This window comes from Panthera onca, chromosome A1, assembly GCF_046562875.1.
Source record: "Panthera onca isolate mPanOnc1 chromosome A1, mPanOnc1 haplotype 2, whole genome shotgun sequence".
Lineage (NCBI taxonomy): Eukaryota > Metazoa > Chordata > Mammalia > Carnivora > Felidae > Panthera > Panthera onca.
Genome location: NC_138339.1, coordinates 228,909,567 through 228,927,655, shown reverse-complemented (window position 1 = coordinate 228,927,655; position 18,089 = coordinate 228,909,567). Strand labels below are relative to the sequence as shown.

The window sequence follows — 18,089 nt, the reverse complement described above, 5'->3', positions numbered from 1 at the left end:
TTAAAAAAATTTAAAATGTGGGACCAGTTTTATTATGTTTGAAGTTATATGGGATCTAGGTGTTTGACAAGATTGTTTAGATTTATTGTGTTATGGAGAAAGCTATGTTCTTTAACGTATTTTAAAGTGATAATATTTTGTACCCATAGATGCAAAATAAAAAAAAAAAAGGCTGAAAATCCTGATGCAAAATTGCCTTTGTTTTTTACAAGCAGAAGATTATTAGAGTCGAGAATCCCTAAGTCTTTCTGTATTAAGCAGTCTAGTACAGCTTCAAGTGCAGATAAAGTATCTGTAAGGCTGTTTCCTTCCTGTTTAACAAAAAATTGAAAGCTGTTTTCAATTTTGCTAAATTTATTTCTGTTAGAAGTCAGTACTACCTTCAAGGGCCTACATCTTGAAGGAGAAAACCTGAACTCTAATGTTCAATGTTGAAAAGTTTGATTACGATGCTGGAAATAAATGGAGACTATGCTTGTATGATATTTGGATTGTTGTTGTTTTGCTAATGTTCTGTTTTATCCATTATTTTGAAAAGTGTGATTTTGCAGAATGAGAGTTTTCTAGAAATGCACATATAACAGATACCTGTACTTTTTTTTTTTTTTTCAGGTCTAGCATATTTTTGTGCTTTTTCTAATTGCTCAGTGTTTCCTCTGCCTCATAGCCATTTTGAATCCTAGCATCCATACCTAGCTATCTTCCTGTCTTCCACAGCTTGAATTCCAACTTTGTGATGTGCTGCTGCTGATTTTCTCTACCATCTTTGACAGAATGAGTTGTTCTCTTTTGTGTTTCCTTGAAAACACTTATGTCTATAAGCCAGTGATTTTTAGCAAATTTAGAGTGTATAACCATTGTCCTCCAAAGATTGCTGGTGTCCATTTGTGGTTACTCCTTTCTCAACCCCAGTGCCAGATGACAACTTGTCTATTTGCTTTTTGTGGATGTTTCCTGTAAGTGTAATCTATGCAATACGTAGTTTTTTGTGTCTGGCTTTTCTTATTTGTGGAATATTTTTGAGGTTCATCCATGTTGTATCATATTTCAGTACTTTGTTCCATTTCATTCCTAACTAGCTTTCCCTTGTATGGATATACCACATTTTGTTTATCCATTCATCAATTAATAGATGTTTGGGTTGTCTCTACTTTTTGGCCATTAAGTTGCATTGTTATTTAACTTTGCATATAAAAATCCTCATGTAACCTTTTTTAATGTTGGTTTATTTTTGTGAAGGAGAGAGAGAGAGAGAGACACTGAGTGTGAGTGGGGGAGGGGCCGAGAGAAGGAGGAAGACACAGAATCTGAAGCAGGCTCCTGGTTCCAAGCTGTCAGCACAGAGCCCAACGTGGGACTTGAACCCACGAACCATGAGATCATGACCTGAACCAAAGTTGGATGCTTAACTGACTGAGCCACCCAGGTGCTCCATGGAACCATTTTTAAGTGTGGGTGTTTGGGCCTGAAGATTAGGAGATTCAAGTGTGCTCCAAAAATTGGGAGCCATGAGGTTAAGGGAATAGGCTTTGGGAATCAGATATGGATTAGTTCCAGTTTAGTTGCTGGATAACTTCAGCATAGTTACTCTCTTTGACCCTCAGTTTCCTCATTTATAAAATGGGCGTAATTATGTAATTCATCTCATTATTAAGAATTATTTCTTGAGCTCAGCTCTCGCTTTTTTGCCTATCACTGTTATTTACTTAGATATACAGCAGTGAACAAAATTATATTCTTATTCTCATATAGTTCATGAAAGTTCAGAAGGGGATATAGACATTAGAGGATAAACACCTATACTTATGATAAATTCTTTGAAGGAAAAGTACAGGGTAGTGTTGAGAGCATATAGTAGAGATTTAATTTAGTTTGGGCAGACTTGGGAAAGCATACCTGAGGAATTGACACATAAGATTTGAAAAATCAGTGTTAGCCAGGCATGAGGGGAAGAGGTGACAGAGAGGAGGAAAAAGGTTTGAGGCAGAAAGAATAGCACACACTGAGACAGAAAGATCTTGGTTTGGTGCCTTTAAGGAGTAGAGGTGTGATAGGAGTATGGTGATTAAAGGGGTCAGATTAATATATTTGGAACTTATTTTAAGGGTACTGGGAATCTATTTAAGAATTTTAAGTAAGGCAATGATATGAGGAGATTACTGTACTAAGAAGATCATTTCTGGCTGCTGTGTGAAGAACAAATTGGAGGTGGCTTAGATTAGGTTGTGGTGAAATGATGGCTAAACGAGGGTGGATTTCATTTATCTTTTACAAGTAGCATTCACAGGACTTGGTTGGTCTTAAATGTTGAAAGGGTCACTCCCAGTTTTTTGGGGAGGAACAAACTGGGTACACTAAGGCACCATATACAGAGAGAAGATAGAAGGTGGGTTATTTTGGAAGGGGAAGAAGTTGGAAGATAGCTTGTTGTTTAATTTGGGAGATTTTAAGTTCAAGATGCCTTTGCGAATAAACCAAGTAGAAATGTCAACTGGTTGTATACGTGAACTAGCTTTTATAAGAGATCTGTTGGTAGGGTATGTATTATTTTAAAGTCTTTGGAGTAGGTTTTAAAAAGCTTATGGCAAAAGTCTGGAGAAAAACATATAGACTGAAAAGTGAATAAAAGGGTCAGGATTGAATTCTGATGAATTACTAATATTTAGAGGCTGGGTAGAAAAGGAGACAACGAAGACAAGAGTGACCAGTAAGGTAGGAGGAAAATCAAGAAGAGGTAGAGTAGACTAGGAACCAAAGGAAAAGAGTGTTTCAAGGAGAAGGGTATCATCAACTGTGTGTCTATACTGCTGAGATCAATTAAATAAGGGTTAGAAAAGTGTTCATTTGATTTGACAGCATGGAGGTCAGTGATGACTTCTAGTTAGCTTTTATTGCATAACAAATCACCCCACAACTTAACGGCTTAAAATAACCACCGTTTATTTGGCTCCCAGTTCTATAGGTTGACAAGTTGAGTTTGGCTTAGCTGGGCAGTTCTACTCATCTGGATCAGCTTTAGTGATCCCTTACCTGGGCTTGCTCATGCATCTACAGGTATGCCTCTGTCATTACCTGCTAGTTTGGCTGTGGCTGGCTTGTTGATGATGATCGTGGCTGGAAAAACTGGGACCTCTTTCCATACGATCTCTGATTTTCCAGTGTGATGACTTCTGGGCTTGTGCACAGGTTCAGTAGAGTTCCAAAAGCAGCAAGTCCGTAAACTCCAAGCCAGAAACCCTTATTAAGCTTGCCAAATGTCCTAGTGGATCAAGTCAAGTTCATTTCAGATTCAAGGGCTGGAAAAACACTCTTGATTGGAGGAGCAACAAAGTCATGTTGCAAGGGTGTAGTTACAGAAAAAGGAAAAATCCGTTGCCGTTTTTGAAGCCTGCTACGATGATTATGGCAAAGGCATTATTGCTGATGATGGGTGGGGGGGGGATGTTGGAAACAAGATTGCTAGTATGAAAAGTGAATGGGAACTGAAGATGTGAAGGTAGAAAATATACTTCTTGAGAGGCTTGGCTGTGAAGGTAATTTGAGAGAGAAGACAGTAGTAGTTGGGGGGTATTTGTAGTCTGAGCAGGTGTGTTGCGGTATTCTTTCCACTGGAGAACAGAGTATGTTGAGTGCTGAGAGAAGGGATCGAGTAGACACTGAGGATGCTGAGGCAGAGGAAAGAGGAGACAACTAATCAAGTGAAAGTCTCTGATAAGCCTGTAGAGGATGGGATTTTGTGTACCTGAGTAGGGATTAGCTTTTGATGTAAGGCTAATATACTTTCTAATAACAGGAAGGAGAGAATGGATATAAATGCTGTAGGTAGGCCAGTAGATTTAGTGATAGGACCCTGAAGAGGTTCCTGTTTGATAGAGCTGTTTTCTCAGTGAAATAGGGGCGTGCAAGAATGTATGCTTAAGGTTTGATGTTCACAGAGGAATACCTAATTTTATTCCCCCACTGAATGGGACACTGAGCTGATGTAGAGAAATACCAGTCATTTAGCAAATGGAGATACTGTCATTATTAATATGAAAAGTATTACTTTAAAGAGATTTACAGGGGCACCTGGTTGGCTCAGTTGGTAAAGCATCCAGCTCTTGGTTTCAGTTCAGGTCATGATCTCATGGTTCGTGGGATCGAGCCCTGCGTCTGGCTCTGCACTAACAGCACAGAACCTGCCTGGGATTCTGTCTCTTCTCTCTCTGCCCCTCCCCCCACTTGCACACATGGGCATTCTCTTTCCCCTTCTCTCTCTTTCTGTCAAAATAAACATTTAATAAAATCTAAAAAAGAGATTTAACAGAATATGTATTGTTAGAAACTGGTGCTAATTGATGGAGCGCTTCACTGACTCCAGTTGGTTAAGCATCTGACTTCAGCTCGGGTCATGATCTCACGGTTCCTGAGTTCAAGCCTCCTTCGGGTCCTCTGTGCCCCTCCCCTGCTCATACTTGAGCTTGCTCTCGCTTGCTCGCTGTCTCTCAAAAATAAATAAACATTAAAAAAAAAAAACAAACTGGTGCTAGTCGAGATATTCTATGGCCTAGGGCTCTTTTTCTTTTTGAACCAGTTAAGTTAAACTTTACTCCCTTCTGTAATGTTGATAGTCCTTAAAAAGCATGTAGGCAAGAAATATGTTTAATCTTTTATAAATAAACATTACCAAAAATATGAACAGAATGAGTTTGCTGTCTAAAAGGACTTTAAGCCATTTAAAATTGCTTTGTTTCACCAGAACTCATAGTGATAACTATTAAATAAACTTAATTTGAATTAAAAAAGATTAATTCAAGTTGCTTGGTAGCTTAGTGGTAACACTGTATATGGAAAACAGCTTTTTGTTTGCATAGTTGGAAAATATGTAAACGTGGCCTTAAGGTTATACACTTAGGGAAAATTAACATAATTTATTTTGTTTTTTATTCTTTTAGAAAGCACTCTTACTAGCTTTTTAATTGTTCCTGGCTTAGAATAAGCCTAACTTCTATTCTCTGTAATCACTCTGGACTGGAAAGGTTGTCTTTATGGAGGGCACCATCTGCTGGTTATAAGAGGTACCGATTGTGGGAAGACTGCATTTTGCAGTTACCAGAGTCTTCACAAAATCTTGTTTCCCTTCTAATTCCAACTCGGACTTGGAGTAAAGTCCCAGGAGGAACAGCAGTTTTTAATAAACACAGCCAAGTAGAGATTCTAGTAGCAGTTTGATTTGATTTCTGTGACCCTGAATTTGTTGTCACATACTGGATTTTTAATAAAAATCACGACAGTGTCAGATGTCTTTATTTCTTCTCAGATCAATTAAAAAAATGATTATTCCTATTGCTCTTACCTTTGCTCTTCAATCCAATCAGTACTTTGTTCTTTTCCATTCATTGAAAGGATCTTAAATATTTTTACTGTAGCCTTATTTGATCTTAACAACATTTATTTATATGTGATATTATCAGAATAAAGAACAATGTTTTCATTGATTTTGCTTCCAGTGACTGTCAGTATGATTTTTAAAAATACTGATATGGGGGTGCTTAGGTGGCTCAATTGGTGGAGCATCGGACTTGAGCTTGGGTCATGGTCACATGGTTCATGAGTTTGAGCACCATGTCCAGCTGTCTGTTGTCAAAGCCCAGAGTTAGCTTCGGATCCTCTGTCTCCCTCTAGCTTTCTGCCCTGTGTGTGTGCACACTCTCTCAAAAATGAATAAACATGAAAAAGATCAGATTAAAAATACAGATGTTTCCCTTAATTAACATTTTATATGAACTTATTCAAAGTTTGTGTAAGCTCTTTAGTATTAGAATATTTTATTGTGTTTTATTTGTTCATATTGGATATAAAAAATGTAAATATTTGTAACAACATGCATTACAGTGCATGCAATGAAATTAACTGCATTCTGAAACTCTTTGTTTCACATTACCCTTTAAAAGCAGGAAAATTCGGGGCGCCTGGGTGGCGCAGTCGGTTAAGCGTCCGACTTCAGCCAGGTCACGATCTCGCGGTCTGTGAGTTCGAGCCCCGCGTCAGGCTCTGGGCTGATGGCTCGGAGCCTGGAGGCTGTTTCCGATTCTGTGTCTCCCTCTCTCTCTCTGCCCCTCCCCCGTTCATGCTCTGTCTCTCTCTGTCCCAAAAATAAATTAAAAACGTTGAAAAAAAAAATTAAAAAAAAAAAAATAAAAGCAGGAAAATTCTATATCATAGTTTTACCAGAAATTGGGGGTAAATTAAAAGCATATATATTTTAAATGGAAAAAGGAATTTGTTCTTCTATAGTGTATTTAGTATATAAAATGGATTCTGATAGTGGTCAGTTTTATGTAAATTATTATTAAAAAAAATTTTTTTTAGCATTTATTTATTTTTTGAGAGGCAGAGAGAGACGGTATGAGTGGGGCTAGAACAGAGAGAGAGGGAGACACAGAATCCAAAGCAGGCTCCAGGCTCTGAGCTGTCAACACAGAGTCCGACATGGGGCTCGAACTCACAGTGAGATCATGACCTGAGCCGAAGTTGGATGCTTAACTGACTGAGCCACCCAGGTGCCCCTATATAAATTATTTTTTAAGTACGGCTATTATTTTCTTATTTTCAATGTATCCACTCTGCCTTACATGTGAATAATTGAAAGCCCACAAAGATGAAATATATTATGTCAGATAATTTAAGTCTGTTAAACCTCAGAGGAACAGCTGTATATCAATATCTCTTATTCATTTCTGATAAAAATTGAAGATCCTATTTATTTCCCATACCCTTTCTTTCTTCAGCATTGCTCCCTTTCCCTCTTTCTCATTTACACTTTTTTTTTTTTTTTTTTTTTTCTCTTAGGTTGCAGTTTAGTAGTTATTTCTGTTATTTCTGGAAACTTTTTCCTTAAAGATCACCTTACCAGGTCCAAGGGAGTATTTACTAAGGCCATTTTGTATGTTTCAGCAACATGTGTTTCTGAAATAATTAGCACTGTATGCCACCCCTTCCTCTTCAAGCATTTTTTTCTAGGTTAAAAAATTTTTTTTTTTTATTTTTCTACCTTTTCTGACCCTTCTGTTTTTCTTCCTATCCCCCTCCCCATATCAATATAGATATTTCCTCAGGGTTGAGTCTTGGTGTCTCAGCTCATCCTACATGTTTTTCTTAATCTTGTAAACCCATAAAGCATGAGCTTTATGACCAAAATATTTTCTGGCTTTGATTTTCTTTAAAACTTCAGATCTATATCTTTAGTTACCTTTTAGACCAAAATTTTTTCCCCAAGACTTGACCTCTGTATGTTTTTTCCCTACCTCCATTATGATGTGAGCAGAGATTTTATATATTTGCTTGTCATTGCATTTCTAGTATATGGTATAGTATATTGCACCAAGTAAATTCTCAGTAAATAAGTAATTGACTTTCAAGGAACAAAGGCTTTGAATCTTGTAATCATCTACTTCTCTTTACGTTTTTTTTTTTTTTTTTCCTACTTCTCTTTTAATATCATCCATAAGTCTTTGAATCAGTTCTTGTTTCCCCATGTTTCCCCATTTCCTCCTTACTTCTTATCTGGAATGTTGTAGCAGTTTTTTAACTGGTTTTACTGTATTTGATTTCTCCTTTCTGGTCTGTATTGCCTATTGTAGCCATCATTTATTAGAACAGTTCTGGTCATTCATTCAGCAAGGATTTCCAGAGTGCCTGCTTTGTGCTAGGTTCTCTAATAGATGCTAGCATAAAATGATATACTGTCCTTCGCTTATAGGGCTTATGGCCTAGTAAGAGACATAGAATAAGTTCACTAAATATGATGTGATAATGCCAATTATGATATGTTCAAAGTTTTCCTAGCTGTAGGGGGAGGAGTCTTGCTCTGGTTGGAGAAGTCAGTGAAAGTTTAAACATAGACTTAATTAAAGTGCATCATTTGCTTAGTAGACAAGGGCCAGTAAATATGTCATTCTGAAGAAACAGCTTGTGTATATTCACAGAGATACTTCAAATCTCTGCTTCCAGTTCTATTGTTTATAAAACTGAAGTGCAAACTGAGTAAACCTGCCTCTTTGTTGGCTCTTACCTTTTCTTCCTTAGCTCCCTTTACTTCCTTCCACCTTTTCCTTCAGTCACAATTCTAGATCTTAAGTTAAATTCTGAACTTTCTTCTCTAGATTGGTAACACATTCTACACTGTTCTATCCTTTTGTTCTATACATTATTACCACTTCACCCCCATTTACCTGTAGAAATGGGGTTTCTTTTGATCTTATATTTTCCAAGCTTGTTATTTCTGTTAGAATAATTATAGAATTTACTGTGATTTAAATATTTAGGGAGATGTTTGGGTTTTTTTTGGTAGATTTGAGATCTGTCTTACTCATTTTGCCCGATGGTCACTGCTAAAGAGTTCTGCAAATAACAGGCACTTGACAAATTTTACCTATGACAAATTTTTGACCACGTAGATGACTTTATTCTACACAGGCACCATATCTACATTACTTAGTTGCAGGGTGTGGTCACAATTGTATATCTATTGTTAGGAATAATGAGCATTAGCTTTTACTTGTGTCGAGGCAAGGCAGAGACTTTTTTGTATTCCAGCTTCTGTGGAAAACTGGGAATCCTGTCACATTTATTTACTATCCTCTGAAATGATTTGTCCTGGGCCTTTGCTAAATATGTATCTTCTTTGGTTGAAGGAACACAGCTATGACCTTGGTTCTTCTCACTAATCTACCTGGAATTCATTTTGTGTAAGCTGTGAGGTATAGGTATGATGTTATTTTTTTCCTTTTCCTTCCTCCTTCCTCCTTCCTCCTCCTTCCTCCTCCTCCCCCCTCCTCCCCCCTCCTCCCCCCCTTCCTCCTACCTCGTTTATGTATTTTTGAGAGAGGGACAGACTGCAAGTAGGGGAGGGGCAGAAAGAGAGAGGGAGACACAATCTGAAGCAGGCTCCAGGCTCCAAGCTGTCAGCACAGAGCCTGACACAGGGCTCGAATCCACGAACCATGTGATCATGATCTGAGCTGAAGTTGGATGCTTAACCGACTGAGCCACCCAGGCACCCCGATGTTATTTTTTTCTATATAGGTATTAAAGTATCCCAGAACTTGAATGAATTATTAAAATTTCAAACAACTTTATTGAGCTATAATTTATATAGTGTAAAATTAATAAATTTTATCCCTTTCAAGTGTACAGTTCAATAATTTTTTTTTTAGGCAATTTACTGAAAAATGCCATCATCACCATAATCCAATTTTAGAACATTTTCATCGGTAAGATCCCTCATGCCCGTTTTCAGTTAATCCCTCAATGGATCCTGTTGAGTTTTTTCATCTTGAGCTCTCTGTAGCATCTAGTACTGTTGGCCACTCCTTGTCTTGAAACATGGTATACCCCCTACTTTCTGATACAGCTTCCTTCCAGATCTTCTCCATACTTCTTTGGTCATTCTCACATTCCTTTGTACGTTCTTTTTCCTCTCCCTATTTCTTAAAGATGTGCCTTCTCTTATCTCTTCTTACTTTATAAGACTTCCTGAATCTGTCATCTGTGCCCCTGGTTTTAACTATCACTGAGGATCCCCACATCTGTCCCTAGCTCAGACATCTCTCTGGAAATCTAACTGCCCACTGACCATTTTCCCTCCTCTTCTTTTTCTTCTTCTTTTTCCTCCTCCTATTCCTCTTCTATCTCTTCCTCCTCCTCTTCTCCCCTGCCCCCACCCTCGACCCAGCAGATGGGGCAAAGCATTTTATTTCCCAAAGGCTACCTGAAAATCTTTTCTTTTTTTAAAACAGATTTATTGCTCTATAACTGATACAGAGAAAAAACTGCATATATATTATATACAACACCTATGATACCATTACCACACAGCTATCACTTCTAATAAAATAGCTATTACTTCTAAAAGTTTCCTTGTGCCCCTTTGCTTTTTTTTGGTAAGAACACACTTCACATGAAATCTATACTCTTAACAAATTCTTTTTAAAAATATTTTGTAATGTTTACTTTTGAGAGAGCAAGAGAGGTAGCGCACATAAGCATGAGTGGGGGAGGGGCAGATTGAGAGAGAAAATGGAAAGCAGACTCCAGGCTCTGCACTGTCAGCACAGAGCTCGCTGTGGGGCTCCAGCCCATGAACTATGAGGTCATGACCCGAGCCGAAGTCAGACGCTTAACCCAGTGAGCCACCTTTAGGTGGCCAGGCACCCCTACTCTTAAATTCTTAAGTTAGTCCTAAACACTGACTTAGCTATAGGTGCCATGTTGTATAGAACATCTCTAGAATTTAACTGTCTTGTATAACTGTAACTTTACACTCATTGAATAACTCCCCATTTTCTCCTCCTCTCATCTCCTGGCAGCCACTATTCTATTTCCTGCTTCTATAAGTTTGACTATTTTAGATACTTCTATAAATGGAGTCCTGCAGTATTTGCCCTTCTATCACTAACATATTTCACTCAGCATAATGTCTTCCAGGTCCATCCATGTTGTTGCAAATGGTAGGATTTTCTTCTTTTTTAAGCCTGAATACTGTTCTATTTTAAGTATATACCACTTTTTCTTTATCCATTCATCTATTGATGAGGATTTGGATTTTTTCCATATCTTGGCTATTGTGAATAATATTGCAGTGAATATGGGTATGCAGATACATCTTAAGAGATATTGATTTCCATTGTTTTCTGGATATATACCCAGGATCAGGATTTCTGGATTGTATGGTAGTTCTATTTTTAATTTTTTGAGGAACCTCCCTACTGTTTTTCCTACTGGCTGCATCATTGTATATTCACATCAACAATGTACAAGAGTTCTTTATCTTTCACATTTTGTCAACACTTGTTAGCTTTTTTTTTCTTTTTCTTCTTCTTCTTCTTTTTTTTTTTTTTTTTATAATGGCCATCCTAACAGAAGTGAAGTGATTCCTCCTTATTGATTTGCATTTCTCAATGGTGAAAAATCGCTTTCTTCTAAGATCAGTAACAAGACAAAGATGCCCAGTCTTGCCACTTCTGTTCAACATGGTACTGGAAGTCCTAGTCAGAGCAATTAGACAATAAAGTAAAAGCAAGAAATAAAAGGAATCCAAATCAGAAAGGAAGAAGTAAAATTACCTGTTTATAGATGATGTGAAAACCTTAAAGATCCTGCAAAAAAACCTTTTAGAGCTAATAAATTCTGTTAAGTTGCAGGATACCAAATCAACATGCAAAAATCAGTTACGTTTTTATATACTAACAATGAACTGTGGGAGATGAACAAAAGAATTCCTTCACAATAGTATCAAAAAGAAAAAAATGACTTGAGAATAAACTTTATCAAGGAGGCAAAACACTTGTGTACCAAGAAGTAAGACACAAATAAATGGAAAAACATCCAGTGTTCATGGATTGGAATATTTAATGTTGTTGAAATATTAGGCAATATTCGGAACTTTTTATCTTGTCCTCTCTGATCTTTTCTTACTGTTGTGCGTTTCATATATTAATTTTCACGTATATTAATTTCACGTAGCTCTGATTCTAGGCTGTCTTTTCCATTGATTTTTTTTTCCCTCCTGCACTAATGCTACATCATTTAAATTACCTTTATAATGGGTTTTAATATCTGATAGAACAAATCCATTTAGAGTTTTTTCTTCTTTAAGTATCTTGCTATTTTTGGCCTTTTGCATTTACATATAAATTTTAAAATAAATTTGCTATAGTTCTTTTAAAATCAAAACTTGGATTTGATTGGATTGTATTGATTCCATAATCACAGGGAAGATTTGCTATCTTTACAGTATTTGAGACTTCCAACCCAGCCCATGATATATCTTCATTTATTTAGGTTTTCTTTCATTTCTGTCAGTGAAGCTTTATGATTTTCTCTAAAAGCACATCTTTTGTTAGATTTACTGCAGGTATTTTATGCTTTTCTATGTAAATTGCATTTTTAAACTTTTTAGTTGCTGTCCATATGAATACAATTGATTGGTTTGCTCTTAAGCCTTCTTATTTTGAAGTAATTATAGGCATAAAGTTGTAAAAAATGAACATAGAATCCTGTGAACCCTTCAGTTATCTTCTGCTGGTTGTGACATCTGATGTAGCTGTAGTACAATATCAAATTAGGAAATTGACATTTGTATAATATTGTTAATTAAATTACTGATCTTACTCTGTTTTCTCAAGTTTTTGCACAATATTTTCTCTCTCTCTCTGAGTGTATGTAGTCCTGTGTACTTTGATCCTGTGTATAGATTCTTGTCATTACCATCACAATCAAGATACAGAATTATGAAAGAATTCTCTCATGCTTCCACTCAGTCTTATCTGTGTACCCTGGCTGTTCTCCATGCCTATAGTTGTCATTTTGAGAATGTTAAATTAATGAAACCATATAGCATGTAACCTTTTGATATTATAATAAGTCTAATGACCATAGATTATTGCATGTGTCAGTAAGTAAGTTTTTTAGTAGTGTGTTTTATGGATCTGTCAGTTTAACTGATCATTCCTTGAGGAGCTTTCGATTGCCTCCGGTTTTGGGGTGTATGAATAAGCTGCTATAAATATTCTTATACAGGTTTGCATGAACACAAGCTTTCATTTCTGTGGGAAAAATTCCCAAGAGTGAAATTGCTGGTTTGTATGATAAAGTGCCTGTTCAGTTTTATGAGAAACTGCTAGATTATTTTCAACTATGTTTGTACTATTTTACATTTCTACCAGCAGTGTCTAGATTCAATTTCTTTGCATCCTTGCCTACATTTGATGTCGCTATTTTCTATTTTAGCCATTCTAATAGTATATAATGGATTTTTTTTCCTTAAGTTGTTTTTAATTTGCATTTCCCTAATGATTAATGAGGTGAACATTTTTTCATGTGCTGATTTGCCATTTGCATTTCCTCTTCAAATGTCTGTTCATGTCTTTTGCCCATTTTGTAATGGATTATTTTTTTATAGTATCTTTTTAAGACTTGTTTATATAGGCTAGATACATGTGCTCTGTCATATATGTATTTGCAAATATTTTCTCCAATATATAGCTTAACTTTTCTCTTAACAGTTTTTTCACAGAGCAAAAGTTTTTAATTTTTGAAATCCAGTTTGTCACTTTTTCATTTTATGGATCTTGTAGTGTCATTTCTAAAAACCCTTCTAGTCTCAATAGTGAAGATATCTTCCATGTTTTCTTTTAAAAATTTTTGTTTACATTTTCTATTTAAATCTTTGGTGTATTTTAAATTAATTTTGTATAAGATATGAGACACTTAGGTCAAGGTTTTCTTTTTTTCTTTTTCTTTTCTTTTTTTTTTTCCGAGTCTGTTTATCCATTGCTCCAGAACTATATGTGGAAAAGACTATTATTGCTTCATTCAGTTGCTTTACCACCTTTGTAAAAACAACAACAACCCCCCCCCCCCCCCAACACACACCAATTGGGCATACTTGTGCAGATCTCTTTCAGGTTGTCTGTTTTTTTCTATTGATCTATAGGTCTGTCCCTTTTACCCACATCACATTGTATTGTTTATTGTACTATATAAAAAGTTTTAAAGTTGTGTAGAATGATTACCTTCTACTTCATTGTTTTCTAAAATTGTTTCATCAATTTTAGTTCCTTTGCCTTTCTATATACATTTTGGAATAGGCTTGTTTCTGTCTACAAAAAGTCTTGCTGGGATTTTGTTAGAATCTCCAAACCTGTAGATCAGTTTGAGGGAAATCTGACATCTTTACTATGGTGAGTTTTCCCATCCATGAACATGGTATGTCTTCCATTTATTTAAATTTCTGTGGTTTCTTTCATTAGTATTTTATAATTTTCAGCATACCAATCTTGTATATGTTTTATTAGGTTTATACTGAAGTATTTCATTTATAGTAGGAGTGATTGAAAATAGTATTGTGCTTTTAATGAAGGTTTCCATCTGTTCCTTGCTAGTATATAGAAATACAGTTGATTTTGTATATTGAGCTTTATATTCTGCAACCTTGATGAATGAGTTTTTTATTTTTTATTTTTGTAGATTCTTTTAGAATCTTCTATGTAACAACCATGCCATCTGGAAATGTGGCTTCTATTTAATCTGTGTGGCTTCTATATCCTTTATCTTGCCTTAGTGTGTCTGGCTAGGGCTTCCGGTATAATCTTGAATAAGAGTGGTAAGAGCAGACGTATTTGTTCTGTTTCTGATCTTCAGAGGAATTATTCAGTCTTTTACTGTTATGTATTGTGCTAGCTATAGGCATTTGATGTTTACATATTGAGTTTTCTACTCTATACCCTTGCTAAACCCAATCCTCTCTCTCTCTCTCTCTCTTTTTTTTAGTTTGTTTTGAGAGAGACAAAGATAGTGCAAGTGGGGGAGGGGCAGAGACAGGGGGGAGAGGGAGAGAATCCCAAGCAGACTCCATGCTGCTGTTGCAACATGGGGCTCGATCCCACAAACCGTGAGCCAAAACCAAGAGTTGGACACTTAACCAACTGAGAGCCACCCAGGTGCCCCACTAAACTCAATCTTCTTAAATCTGAGGTTTTATCTGTAAGTCCTTTTGTTGTTTCTATGTACATAATCATATAATCTGCAGACGGTAGCTGTTTTGTTCCTTTTTTTTTTATCTTTATATTCCTCATTTCTTACTTTGTTGACTACCATCTTTATTACTGGGTCAAGTAGAAGTGATGATGGAGGTATGCTTGTGTATGTTTTGATCCTAAGTAAAAATCTTCCAGTGGATCATGATTAATGGGCCATCAATAAACATGATTTATGGTGTATGGTATTTGTAACACCCGACCTTTCTCAGATAAAGGAAACTCATCCAGTTTTTAGTTTGTTAAGCTTTTTCTCTTTTTTTGTCTTATAGTCTTGATGTTGAAGTTTTCAAACTTTTTTTTTCTTTATTTATTGAGATTATCACATCATTTTTCTTTTTTTGTCTCAGTTTATTTGTTTTGAGAGAGCACATGCCAGCAGGAGAGGGGCAGAGAGAGAGAATCCCAAGCATGCTCCCCACTGGGAATGTGGAGCTAGAGCTCATGAACCATGAGATCATGACCTGAGCTGAAACTAAGAGTTGGATGCTTAACCCACTGAGTCATCCAGGCACCCCTTGTTTTTCTCTTTTTAATCTGTTAATATGAGGAATCTAACCTTGCATTCCTGGATAAACCCAATTTTTAATAACGTTGCTACATTTGGTTTCCTGATATTTTATTTAGGAATTTTGCATCTTTGTTTATGAGCAAGACTGGTATGTGATTTTTCTTGATTTTTCTCATTGGGTTTTGATATGTTGTGCTAGTTAGTTGTATAAGATTAGTTGGAAAAGATTCCCTTGTGTTTTGAGTCTTTGGAATTATTTATGTGGCATTGAAATTATTTCTTCCTCAGTTATTTGATAGAATTCACTAGTAAAGCTATGTAGACCTGGAGTTTTTTCCTTATAAGAATATTTATTGATTGTTGATTAAGTTTATTAAAGGTATTTTTTTTCTTGAGTCATTTTTAGTAAGGTATAGATTTTCTTCATATTTGAATTTTCACATGCTGATATGTCAAAAATTTATGATTGTCTTCTGAGTTTTTACTTTATTGATCATATACTTGTTTTCTTTTGATTCATTCATTAGGAAGTATACTTATGAATTTTTTAATGTTTGGAGATTTTTATTTTTTGTTGAAGTAGAATATAACTGAGGAAAGTGTAAAAAATTATGTTGTCTAATATTGTCTAGCTCTGTGACTTTACACAAAGTGAAAACAGTTCTATAATCACCATCCAGATAAAGAAGTAGAACATTACCTGTACCCAATATAGCCTCTTTATCCCTCTTTTAGTTACATTTCCTACCAAAGATGCTCAGTGTCTTGACTTACCATATATTGTTTCCTTGATTTTGAACTCCTTCAGAAATGTAAGCTTGTGTCGGGGGGGGGGGGGGGGTACATAGTAAATGCTAAACAATATTCTAAATACTATATGTTTACTTACAGCTTTCAGTTTTTCTTTGGCTAATTTGTCCTTATTCCAATCTATTCTTGAAAATTATATTCCTTGGATGTAAGCTTTAGCTTTGCAATTATAGTCTTTTCCCGCATTGAGGATGGCATTTTGCTGTCTTCTGGCTTATATTGTTGCTACTGAGAAGCCACTTACTAGTTTAAATACTGTTCCTTTCAAGGTAATATGATGGCTTTAAGGTTTTGTTCTGTAGAATTCTTAGTATTTTGAATTTAATTCTGTTTGCGTTCTTGAATTTATGGATTGATATTTTATGCTGTTTTCCTCTGACAGAGGTCTCTTTCATGTTTTCTTTTGATACTCCCGTGAATCATGTTAAACTTTTCTGCCTTCTGTATATTCTTTTGACCTCTCTTCTAGTTGACTAATTCTGATAGCTTTTTCTAATCTGCTAATAAGTATGTCCATTGAGTTTTTAGTTTCAGTTTTTGCATTTTTTATTTTTAGAAATTCTACTTTTCTGGTTTACTCTGTATCATTATTCCTTGTTATGTTTTTAATGATAAATATAGTTTTGCAATTTGTTTAATAATTTGTTCAATAATTGTAACATCTGAAGTCTTTGTGTGTCCTGTCTTGGTGTTTGGTATTTCTGCTGATTCTTTCTCATAGTGTCATGTTTCTTCAGGTTCTTGATTATTTTTGACTTGATAGTGCTCATTTTGACCCCTGGAAACATCATAGTGGGGACTGTTTGAGGTGCAGAATTTTACTTAATTAGGTGCTTGGAGGTACTACCACTCAGGGGTCACTGAGTTCATATGTTGAGGTTCTCTGGACAACTCAGGTAATATGAACCTCAGCACACGTGCAGGCCCATGGCAAAAACTAATTAGCTGTACCTCCCTTGTATCTATGTTGCCTTGCTTAGTACCAAGGCAGCTTTCTCTGCTGTCCCCTGGTGATGGGGGCATGGGCACATGTTGATTTCTGGCTTATCTTTGTGATTTCTTTTGGAGATGGGGTAGTCTGCATTGATGTCAGGAAGGTCTCTTTGATATTCTACTTTGACAGGTTGAGATTTACTTCTGTCCCTCTTGCCTCATAAGACCACCAAAACTGAACTCTAGATTTGTCAGGGTTGGCAAATGGCCTTAGAGCCTAAATGGATATAATGTTCCAGTGCTCCATTTACTATTCCCAGGTCTTGTATTTGGTTTTATTTTGGCCAAGTAATTTGTGATGCTTTAAAAAACATGCTTATTTTGGTTTTTTTTCCCCCTTAGGAGGGTTAGTGCAAATAACTTAGCTTGCCAGTAGTGGAGATGGAAATTAACATACAATTGAAAAAAATTGGGGAAATGTTTAATAAAATGTTTTTTGTTAATTAGAGAAGTGACCTACTGTAAATTAGGAAGTAGTTATAATAAATTACTTGGTGGGAAGATAGGTAACTTATGTTTATTATTAATTTTGTTTATACTTATTTTTTCGTTTGCATCTAATAGTTTTCTTATTTTAGGGGTAAACATATTTCCATCATGGCTCATTCAAAGACGAGGACCAATGATGGGAAAATTACTTATCCTCCTGGTGTCAAAGAAATCTCAGATAAAATATCTAAAGAGGAAATGGTGAGACGGTTAAAGGTGAGTATAATTGTGTTACATTTTGGGGGCATCTGTTTAGGGTGGGCTGTTACCTGTGGAAATCACATAGAGCTGTATTTTATTAGGGCATCTGAAAAACAAATGAAAGCTAAAAAAGCAAATGAAAGCTAAAAATGGCTTTCTAGGGCTTCCTATACTTGAGCATAAAGAATCAATCTGTAGTACTCTTTATATTCTTTGTTGTCTGTAGAGAGTTCTCCTTTGTTCTATATCTCATTTATTTTAGAAAACAACCATTTTACTCTAAGAAAGGAAGTTTACGGTCTTTGTACTGAGCACTTAGGCTGTGTTTTACTTTCTTGTAAGTTATTTTGAGAGTAGGTTAAAGTGCTTTACTTTTAGCTTCTCTCCCTGCTTCTGACATGCAGCAATGAATCAAGATTGATGGTGAACTTCCATAGATGAGGCAGTCGTTGTATGGCTCTAGTCTCTTTATATGTGTTTGAACAATATTTTACTTTTGCTTCAGG

General features: G+C 35.8%; 1 protein-coding gene across 6 annotated transcripts in view; it reads left to right on the top strand.

The window, feature by feature from the left end:
* The window catches only part of PDS5B (PDS5 cohesin associated factor B), a 191,778-nt gene that overhangs the window by 49,103 nt on the left and 124,586 nt on the right, over window positions 1-18,089 (top strand). For all 6 annotated transcript variants that reach the window (XM_060637388.3, XM_060637387.3, XM_060637389.3 and 3 more), the window contains exon 2: window positions 17,472-17,598. In XM_060637388.3, the coding sequence (XP_060493371.1) occupies window positions 17,491-17,598 (108 nt within the window). In that variant the 5' untranslated portion in view covers window positions 17,472-17,490. The remainder of the gene's footprint in view (window positions 1-17,471; window positions 17,599-18,089) is intronic.